The 11,689-nt window shown below is 35.5% G+C and overlaps 1 protein-coding gene across 1 annotated transcript in view; it reads right to left on the bottom strand.

Annotated features, from left to right (window-relative positions):
- LOC107674746 (A-kinase anchor protein 13-like) overlaps window positions 1-11,689 on the bottom strand; it is a 57,992-nt gene that overhangs the window by 42,044 nt on the left and 4,259 nt on the right. Inside the window, exons 2-3 of the mRNA XM_016468838.1 lie at window positions 5,509-5,552; window positions 1,777-1,921 (exon numbers count right to left, since the gene is read on the bottom strand). Of these exons, the coding sequence (XP_016324324.1) occupies window positions 1,777-1,921; window positions 5,509-5,541 (178 nt within the window). The 5' untranslated portion in view covers window positions 5,542-5,552. The remainder of the gene's footprint in view (window positions 1-1,776; window positions 1,922-5,508; window positions 5,553-11,689) is intronic.

Below are 11,689 nucleotides of genomic sequence, written 5' to 3'. Positions count from 1 at the left end.
TCGACAGAAGCTGCGATTGTCATGCGTATCTTTCAGTGAAGCACGGTTCTGTGATCAGCAGTAAATCTCCATCCAAAGACCAGAGGGCGCTCTCGCGCTGAAACTCCAAATACGCCTCGCAGAAGAAACCCAGAAAATGCCTATCGCTGCAACTGAATAAACAGAAGATTCAACTGCTTTCATTGATACAACGTGACTAATAAACACACGACTACGGCAACATACGGTTTATCGGAGTTCTTATTATTATAATTTTCATTAAAATAAAGTATATTTATAATGCAATGCCTTTATCGCTGCTAAAATACGATTTTTTTGCGTAACTTGTCAGTGAACTACGGCTATGTGTAGTAAATTCTGCTCCATCTGAAAGCACGTGATGATGATTTCTTGCTGATTACAGAACCGGCTTTGTTAACAAAATGCGCATGACAATCGCATTCGATTAATCGTGCAGCCCTAGCTGAGAGCGAGTAAAATTGCAGAAAATTTTCATTTTTAGGTGAACTACTCCTGGTATAATCAAGTAAAAGGTCAATTTTCACGCTGACTTCAATGCAAAAGCCATATATAAACACAAAAACTAGTTTCACAAGTGCCAAACACGGTCTCTCTCTCCCTATAATCTCCCTCCATCAGCGGATCATCCCCTTCACTGACTGCTGAGGCATTACATCTGACACTGAACATAATGACTGAAACACAAGACTTACGCATTACTGCTCTCCACATCATTCATTCATGCTGACTGAACATCTCCATAGAGAGCGGGTTCACTTCAGTGACCAAACAGCCCTAAATAAACACTCATATCACTCAAACAATAAGATAAGAGAAGACTTATAGACTAAAGATATGCTTAAAAATATGCCACAGAAATAGCAGATCAATTTCTCCATTGAACTCTCTCTATGGGACTGAGCTACACCGTGTTCATTCAGACTCAATCCACCTGAGTCCTTAATAGGATCACCAAGCAAACAGGTTTTGTTGACAGGAACAAGTGCTGCCATCTCTGTTTGGCCCAAGACAAACACTGTCCGCAGTGAGGACTTGCATGAGGGTTAATTCATATAACATGATCTTTGATAGGAACCTATAGCTTAAAACACAGATTATGTATATGTACATGAGCTAAGTGAGTAAACTGTACAGAGTGCTCATTTTTCTCTGTCAAAAGTCATTTCTTAAAAAGAGGACAGAGGGCAGCATGTTCACCCAATTCACCTTCCCCCAACTGAGTAAACAAAAAAAAGTGAAAAAGTCCCTAAATACACAGTCAGAAGAACATGGACAGTTAAACATTCATCACTAGAACTCACAGTGAACAACCACATTCCTCAACTTCAATATTTGGCAATAAGTTAATGTGAAACTTAATTTCTTAATCCATCTGAAATGCGGTGTGTGTCATTTTTCAATGCTAAAATACTTTATCTCGTCCCTGTCCATGCAGAGAAAATGAAGTAATTTATAGCTTGATTTTTTTGTAAAGTGTTTTTACAATATTGACCCACCAGCTTTTGTCTTAAAAGCATGTCCTGAGATTTCAAGTTCAATAATTCAACAACACATTTGCATTTCAATGTCGTTTGACATGCAGAGAAATAATTAAATATTATATTTTTTTTTTTCCCGTGCAGTTCCCTCATGAACCCCAATTCGATAAACTCTGTTTTAGGAGATGTGTGTACCAAAAATTTCCTTAACAGAAAAAAGGTTGAGAGGTCATGGTTGGGATGCGTCACAGATCTAAGGGCCCAGTAATGCGCTCACCTGGACACACAGCCTGAAGGGTGGCATGGTTGACCTTTAGTGTGCTGGTAAGATGTCTCTGAGCAGAGCCAGTGAACAACAGGAAGAACTGCACCTCCCCCTGTTCTCCTTCATCACAGAGCTGAACTGTTAGCACACACTTGCCCTGACACAGGAAAAGAGAGAATTGTGTTTCTGAATAAGAATTGAATATATTATTGGGCAAAAGCACAAACAAAATGCCAAACTGATCCAAGCTTCCACCTGTTCCAAGACCTTTTCATTGGATGACATGTTCATATTCTGCATTTTCAGCAAACTTGACCATTAATCCACAGTTTGAAAAAAACAAATGAATAATTTCTATATGATTTATTAGACAGAGGCACTTGATGAATGTGAAAGGTTTGCAAAAAGTATACTTTCCTTGCTTTTAAATGGAACCTTTCATATATTTTTAACCCAAGAACTCAGAGTCAAACACAATGAGAAATAACTGAAGTTGTGGTTACAACAGGATATCACACTTGTGTTGGTCTGCACAGATTGGCACAGATAGCAGTGAGAATTTAACAGCACACACCCTGATGTTCTACATGAGAAGCTCCCCTCCTCCTGTCACACTTTCACAAATTAACATCTATATAAATAATATTCAAACAACATGTTCACAGTTTTGCTCAGTGGCCAATGGAACCACCACTGCAAAAGCCATTATGAATTTTTACTGTGACTTATAAATATAAATTGTAAGACATGCATTCTTACAAATAAAGGTTATAATTAGAATCAAAATGTATTTCCTATTTAAATAGGACAATGGCGCAGGAAAATATCAAATGGAATTATGAAAAACAAAATCTATTTATTAATTTTAATTTTTTCTATTTCTAAAACTTCTATTCATTAAATTCACCAAAGAAAAAGGTATTTATAAAGTAACAAAAGGTTTCTATTTCAAATAAATGCTGTTCTTTTAAAAATGTTATTTGTCAACGAATCCTGAAAATGGATCACAGTTTCCACAAAAACATTAAGCAGTAGCTCAGCGATTTTCAACCCTGATAATAATATAATAAATGTTTCTTGCGCAGAAAACCATCATATTAGAACGATTTCTAAGACTGGAGTTATGATGCTGAAAATTCAGCTTTGCATCACATGAATAAATTCCATCTTAAAATATATTTAAATGGAAAACAGTTATTTTAAATTGTAATAATATTTCATAATATTACTGTTTTTACTGTATTTTTGATCACATAAATACAGCCCTGGAGAGCATAAGAGACTTCTTTCAAAAACATCATTAAGTGCCATTGGGATTTAATGGTGACTTTGAAGAAATACTGTAAAAAGCACCACTGTAACAGTTTTTCATGGTTAAAGAATGCAGATACGAATGTGCCGATCTTAAAAGCTTTTTAAACTTCTAAGAACATAAATCTCCAGTGAACCATGACATAATCAACTCAAGAAACCGATAAAGTAGAATTGATAAGTAGAGTGTTCTTTGCTGAAAGAACCATTAAAAACCTTTGGTTCATGGCAAAGTCCTTTGCGTTACAGCAACAGAATGGATATTTGAGTTTCGGTGGAGGCTGTCCTATGGTACGATTGACAATCAGATAAAATGTAAGAAATCTGAGCTGCATACTGACTCCTGAAATTATTTCAGGAGAGGAAAGACGTCTGTGGGAATAAAGACACAATAAGGGGTGTCACACATACATCTGTGCTCAAAACCGTCCTCTAGCACTATCACCATTGTATCCATTCATCTCAGTCCTTTGGATAATCTAATATCGTTTCAGCAGTTAATTACAGACATTAACACAAAGATAAGTGTCTTTGAACCCTCGTCGGATTTCACAGCAGTGGAGGGAAAATCCCTTCTCTTTGTTGACAGTACGCCGTACATCAGATGGGCTTCTTGTGATAGTAACCCAATACCGGTCATACATCCTTCCCGCTGCTCGACTCACTTTCTGTTCTTGTAAGGCGCTGACAGTCATATTCCCCTTCGGATCTAGATTAGCCGTATTCCCTAGGAAGCATTCAATCAGGGCTCACCGTTATCCTGAATGAGAATTTTATTGATGTTTCAAGATCGACTGATAGGACTGCAGACTTTGAGCAGACTGGCGACGAAGCCAAATTGTTTTTAACTGGGTTCTGCTTATATTATTGCAGAAAATGTACGTGTTAGAATACTTTCTTGTATTTCAGCTTTATGTGCAGAGACAACTTTAAGCGAGACATCTGTTAATTGATCTGTTTGTTCTATTTGTTTGAGCATCTTGATTTCTTACATTTTATCTGTCAATCGTACCATAGGACATCTTTGTGGTCTATGGGGGGGTCAGAGATAGGGATGCACCGAAATGAAAATTCTTGGTAGCCGAACAAAATTAAACACTGGGCCGAAGGCCGAACACGGAGTTTTTTTCCCCATGTATTTTGGCCAATTTTTTTTTCACCATTGCATAAATTAAAAAGCCAAAATGTGCTTTTTTTACTGTTTTGTCTTTTGCTTTTCAAAGAAAAAAAAAATCAATTACAAAACAACAATTTAAAAATATTTAACACTGAACATTTTTAACATTCTAGCAGACACTATACCAACAAAGCACAATTTAACTTAAAATGAATAAGTTAGTCAAATAATATTTTTTGGCCATCAGACCCCATTCTTGAATCAGGCATGCATTTTTTTTTTTGTACTGCAATTAAAAGCAGCCTTGCTGAGAAGAGACTTCTTTTAAAAAATTAGAAAATATTACAGATCCTAATCTGAACACTGTGTGTGAATGTTATAATAAATGTATTAACAGAGCTGTTTTAATGATTATTATCATTATTATTGTCTTACTTTTTTATTTTATTTTACAGAACAGTAAAATTACAATACTAACATTTATGAATGTTGATAAGAGTTCTTGCTTTTTCTCAACTTTTATTTTGGCGGAAACGCGCAGGAAGACCTCAACGCTTATTTTTGTTGACAACAGTTTTATAAATGCGTCTCATTACGAATATGTCGTACGTATCGCATTGTCACATGCCTTGTAAAAATTCATAAAAATGTGACTGAGCCACTGACGACTGTATCAGCGCAGATTTTCCTCGCGCTTTGGACCTAGCGCCACGAGCTCGTGCAGCGCTGTGTATTAGAAAACATAACGTTCTGTAGTTTATTTACTAATTGTTTAAGGCCATTTCGCGATTTCAATCATCATACAGTAACCAGCAACAATCACCCCTTCCTCTTCTCATTGAAGACATGCGATGCAGTCCTAAACAGTCTCTCGCTGTCGGTGCTTGTAATGATTTGTGCGTGTTTTTCCCACAGTTTAAATGCTTCCACACTGCTGACGTGTGTGCTGCATAATAAAGAGTGCGCGCATCTCACTCTGCGCTGGTTGCTATTTGATCACGTCATATCATTGTTCGGTACAATTTATTTGGCCGAACACCGAAAGAGCAATTTCGGTTGCCGAACATTCGGTGCATCCCTAGTCAGAGAGCTCTCAGATTTCATCAAAAATATCTTAATTTGTGTTCCGAAGATTAATTTAGGTCTTACGGGTTTGGAACAACATGAGGGTGAGTAATTAATGACAGAATTTTTGGGTGAACTAACCCTTTAAACACACACGATTCTGTCTAGTTGAAAAAAAATGCATCTCCATCCATAAAAGATTTGACTGAGCAAATAAAGAGAAATGCAAAATAAGCATAGAGGTTACTTACATATAATGCGGCTTGACAAGGACTAAGTTTCATGACTCTGGACACTGAAAAGATAAAAAAAAAAAAAAAAACAGTATGTCAATGCAAATCAGATCAACCAGAATACTGATGCTGCTTTCAGCCCAATTATAAAAGGTTTATAACTTGATAAGTTTGAGCATGAAAATAGCCTCAGGAACTGTGGAACCAATTCAAATTAGCACCTCTACTGACAATATAACTGCTGTTTGATAAATGGCACTTCAGGCCTAAAAGATATTCATGCGTGTGACTCACACCTTCAGTCTCAGTGAGTGCAAGACACGCTCAAATCCACTGCTAACTCACAGGCCTGTAATTAGCAGAAAAGTGATGCATTTAAATGTTTTAAGGGAAGAATAAGTTCATGGGTGAATCTCACGAAACATGACAAAATGATGGTCATATTTCACTCCAAAAACCAAAAGAAAGAGACAGGACATTATATTAGGAAAATTTTGAATTACAAAAACATCCTGATGCATTACGTTAATCATAAGTTGGTATGGAAGTGTGCTTAATTTACATGAAAATAATGTTACAATAAATGAAAAGAAATCTGATTTTGATTTTGCAATGCAAATTACTTTATCATTATCTGATTTTGCAATGCAAATTACTTTGTTTTCAACATACTTCTCTTGTTTTCGAAGAGAAAACATATCGGCACTTTACTTGAGAGGCGTAATTGTGTAAGATAAGTTGTTTTCAGAAAATGCACCTTTACCAAATTTGCGCATTTATTTATTTTTTTGTAAGCATAAATCTAACAAAGTTGTGTAAGGTTTATCCTAAAAACAAGAAAAAAAAATTGCCAATGCATAAGAAATTTCATTTAAGAACGCATTAGTTTTGCTTCTAAACTAAATGCATCTTGCTTTAAGTCCAAATAGATACGTAGACATTTTACTTAAAAACAAGACAATGGGTCTCATTAACCATTCATATTTACTAAAATATTATAATCATATTAACTGGAACATTGAAACAAGCATTTTCTATAGCTGCTTTGAAACAATATGCATTGTTAAAAGCACTATAGAAATTAACTTGAATTGAATGCAAATGAATATGCACACATTTGCATGCAAAATCTGGGTATTTTTCACACACAATTTAAGATTTATCCATAACTTGCGTACTAGAATACATTCTAGTGAAATGTAATGTGAAAAAATGTAAAAAAAAAAAAGAATGAAATAAAAAACTGTGGAACAAAAATGGGGGGGGGGTAGTTGTGGATACTTCATCTTAAAATATATTTTATCCTATATCTAATGTGTATGTGTGCGCTGTGCATGATCAAATACACCATTCTTATCCATACAGAATGAGAGCAAAACACCTGGCTGAACCTGAATGCAGTAATGACCAGTGAAACTGCCTTTAAGTTGTCTAAGATTTCAATTAAATTCACCTGCTGTAAGATGATATATACATAATCTTATACTATAAATACTTGGCGATGCATGAGTTCATCTACATCAAAGGAGAAACATGGCTTCCCACCTTGAGGTGTGGCTTCCTTACAACTTCCTGTCATAATGTTCTATTGCACAAAGAGCAATGACATGCAGCAACAATTTAAAAGGGGAAGTTGTATCATCACACACAGGCACTGAAACACTTTGCTGATGTGACAAGAGCAAAGATCAAATATAGATTTCCTCCCAGCTGAAATGGTTAAGGAGACCTCTTTCTCTGACACCTGCATATTCATAATGAACAATACTGACTTCATAAGGACGGAAGGAAATAAGCAGACCTGGAGACAAACTGAGTTTTATCCTACAGCATGGGCATTATATACACTGACTGAGGCAAAGCTGTTATTAATTAATTATTAATTATTTTCAACATTGATAATAATGAGAAATGTTTCTTTAGTAGCAAATCAGCATATTAGAATGATTTCTAAAGGATCATGTGACGCTGAAGACTGGAGTAATGGTGATAAATTCAGCTTTGCATCACGGGAATAAATTACATTTTAAAATAACTGAAAATAGAAAATAATTAAAATTGTAATTACATTATTTCAAAATTTATTGCAAAAGGATAGGAGTTAAATCTCAAGTTTGAGCACTAGAGAATTACTGAAAAACCTACCAGCATGTTTGACCCTCAAGCAAAGCATGATGATCCATGAGGACCCTGCAATTAATGTCTTTAAGGCCTTTTCGAATTACATGCATCTGCAAAATGACAAATTATAATAATTTGATCTGACCTAATAATCAGGGCAGCTTATCTGAATTAGGAGATAATTATTATGTGTCAAGTCTCTGAATGGAGGCCTAAGAGGATTATGAGGGCTTTGGGTTTAGGTAAACCCCAGATGATCAGCAATTTCCTATGGACTTTTGTGCAGCAAAATACAGCACAGTCAATGTTTTAAACAGGCAATAACATGTGCTAGCCTTGGTAGAGTAGAAATAATCAGCGCTGCTTTAGTGCCTCAGGTGTGAAGATTTAATAAGCGGAAGTCTAAAATGTTGCTAGCAGCTGCTATTGTTTTGGTTTTTAATCTTTTTTGCCCCCAAGTGATATAACAAACTCTGTATTAAAATGTATTTCCATATCAAATACGCCTGTCTTTTTTTAACAAAGCAGAGTAATTATGCACACACTATGAGTAATTTCATACAAAAGACCACAATATACATGTATGAGTCTAAATCAAATTCTAGATAGTAAGATAGTTGAATATGAATGATTATAAACCCTAGTGGTTTCTGATATATGATATGATATGAGATATGATATGATACAATATGACAGTTGTTCTCAGTGAGTGGGCGGCAACCCAAAAATGAGCCTCGAGTTTGATCTGACAACAGGAAAAACAATGCAAAATTCATATAATGAAACAGAGCAATAAAGAGATTCTGCTATAACACTATGTGCTACTATAGCATGTTATACACATTGCAGGTTTAATAAAGGAGAGGGGGGGGGGGCTAATCAAACATGGAAGTATGTTGTATTAATAATGACGCATTTAAATGATTTTTTAACCAAACCAAATTGAAAGTTTTCATTTAGTCGAAAAACAAAGGCAAAACTTAAATTAAAGTTAAAAATGCTATTAAAATTTAGGTGGGTAATTAAACTATTTATTGTTGAGGGTGCTGTGTTATTAAAGGAATAGTTCATCCATAAAATGAAAATTTGCTGAAAATATACTCACTCTCAGGCTATCCAAGATGTAAATGAATTTGTTTTTCATCAGAGCAAATTTTGAGAAATTTAGCATTGCATCACTTGCTCACCAATGGATCCTCTGCAGTGAATGGGTGCCGTCAGAATGAGAGTCCAAACAGCTGATAAAAACATCACAATCCACACGACTCCAATCCATCTACTGACATCTTGTGAAGTGAAAAGCTGTGTGTTTGTAAGAAACAAATCCTTTATAAAGGTGTTTTAAGTATCCATAACAACATTTCTTCAAGTGGAAAAAAGTCCACCCCTTGTTGTCCTCTCATCCACAGCTGTATTTGTTTCAAACTGTTTTGGACTGTTGATTTGCTTGTAGATGGTGCATATTTCTCTCTCTGACTACTTTTTCACTGGAGAAAGCAATTTTATAGATAGACTTGTGGATGGATGCAATGGTTTAAAGTTAAAAACATCTTAATGATGTAATTGTTTCTTAGAAGCATGCAGCTTTTGGCGCCACAAGACGTCTTGTGGATTATTGTGATGTTTTTATCAGCTGTTTGAACTCCCATTCACTGTAGAGGATCCACTGGTGAGCAAGTGATATAATGCTAAATTTCACCAAATCTGTTTAAATGAAGAAACAAATTCTTCTAAGTTGGCCACACCACCCACTCCTAGTATGAACAGCCAAATAAACAGGTTTAGAATATGGGTAGGGCAGTATTTTTGTGGGTTTCAGGCATTATTCAGACTTGCTAAGGAAGCACGGAAACATATACCATATGACCAAGTTCAATGCGGTCGCTTGCCAATTGTGTGAGCAAAAACTTGATCGTACTATATTGAAAACTGCACAGCATCAAGTAAATACCTGTTTTTGTTGTGGTGTGACGGTTTTCAAGCACATGGAACAGCAACACTCAATAGTGACATCTGATACTGGTGTCCCTCACTGACACCTGATTATGACAATACTGAACCCACTTCGTTTTTACATGTGAGAAAAGGCTTGGCAAGATCAGCCTGTATAAACACGTTTGGTTTAAATACATATAGCTAAACTGGAAAGTGCTAAGAAGAAATAACAAACAGAAATTGTAGTCCATTGCCATGAGTATCAAGATTTCATGAATATCATAAGCGCAATATAATGTCAACAATAAACCTGAGTCATTAAGAATGCAATATTATAAATTGTCCTTCTGGGTGTGGAAACTGAGTGTTATTAAATGTCATTTGAGACATAAAGCTTGTTTTATTACTCTGACCTGAAAAGACCACACCTTCTGATCAAGGCACGTTTTGAAGTGGTTCCTGATCTACTGCAGTTCAAAAGCTGTGGAGAATTCGTAACTGTTTGTATGTAGTTCTCCAGAGAGCCACATTAGTAATGCTTGAGTGACTCTCTGTCTGTCTGTGTGTGTGTGTGTGTGTGTGTGTGTGTGTGTGTGTGTGTGTGTTTTGGGGGAGGGTCACAGCTGAAAGGTGTGGAGGTGGAGCTTGATGTTTAACTACTTGGTTTGTTTGAATTTCCTTAGCAACAATGATTGACACTTCAAAGCATGAGGGCCACTGTTCTATCCAAGACCATGAGATAAACGTTACAGCTGGAAAACTGCAGCATATTTATCAACATACCCATTGAAAACCATCTGTTTAATCAAGATCTCTACCTGCCAAGACAAGCAGCACTTTTATTCCTCAAACACTACTATACAAACGGTTTGGGTCAGCAAGATTTTTTTTTATAGAAATGTATACTTTTATTCAGCAAGGACACATTAAATTGTTACAGTGAAGACATGTATATAGCAAAAAATTATGTTCTTTCAACTTTCTATTTATCAAAGGATCCTAAAAATTATTAGTTTATTAGAATTATTAGTATATTAAAATGATTTACAAAGGATCATGTGACATTGCAACGCTACAGTATCTCCAGTGGTGTAATGTAACGAAGTAATAATACTTTGTTACACTACTTAAGTGTTTTTTGGGAGCATCTGCACTTTACTTGGGTTTTTATATTTCTGCCAACTTTTACTTTTACTCCACTACATTTCCTAATTAAAATGTATACTTTTACTCCGATACATTTCCCCGAAGCATATTACCTACTACAAAATAGTCAGAAGAACACGGACTGCAGGAAAGCAGGTTTGACAAATCAGTGTTTTGGTTAGACTACTAAAAACACCTTTGCTCATGTGCAAACAATTGCGCGCACAACCGAGAAGGATTCATTTTCCACTCAAGTCGACTTAGTCGAGTCTGGGGCGTGCGATACACAGCATCGTCTGCGACAATATGGTAAGTGTTCTTGTAATGATGTGCGATCTGACATTATCAAGTAGGCTATATCAACAAATCACACACAGAGAGTGCACGCACGTTGATTTATTAATCTATTAAAACTAAAACTCCAGGCATTCTAAATTGTAGACGGTAAAAACGCTTCTGTATGCTTTTTATATTTAATATAGTTAACAATCTATATCACACAAAGAGTACCGTTTTTCTGCAGATATCAGCATGAACACATTTAATAATCATTTTATACAAGTTCAGTAAAGCAATGTGACTTACATTTTAGACATAATATTGCTTGTTTTTGCTCAATTTTGCCAACAAAAATAGTTCCAAAGATCACAGCACTGTTTTGCGTCTCTGAGCAATGGACGGTGTTTACTTATTGAATGAATCAACTTTTTGAACGAATCGGTTGAATAAATGATTCAGTGATTCACTCATTAACACAGTCAAATGCTTTGTTTCTGAATGAATCAATCGTTTGAATGAATCGGTTGAATCTCAATCACTCACTCATTAACAGGCACTTGCTGTCACCTACTGGCTGTTTTAATTTCACATTTCGACTATTTTTTTTTTCATGTTTTAAAATCATTTCAAATATCAGTATTCAATGTTTTATGTTAAAAACAAAACATTATTTATCCTTATGCATCTGTAACGGCAGTTTAAATGCATCCATGTCCCC

This window comes from Sinocyclocheilus anshuiensis, unplaced genomic scaffold (genome assembly GCF_001515605.1).
Source record: "Sinocyclocheilus anshuiensis isolate Anshui unplaced genomic scaffold, SAMN03320099.WGS_v1.1 scaffold1093, whole genome shotgun sequence".
Lineage (NCBI taxonomy): Eukaryota > Metazoa > Chordata > Actinopteri > Cypriniformes > Cyprinidae > Sinocyclocheilus > Sinocyclocheilus anshuiensis.
The sequence above is the reverse complement of the archived record's forward strand: the minus strand, read 5'-3'. Positions and strand labels throughout refer to the sequence as shown.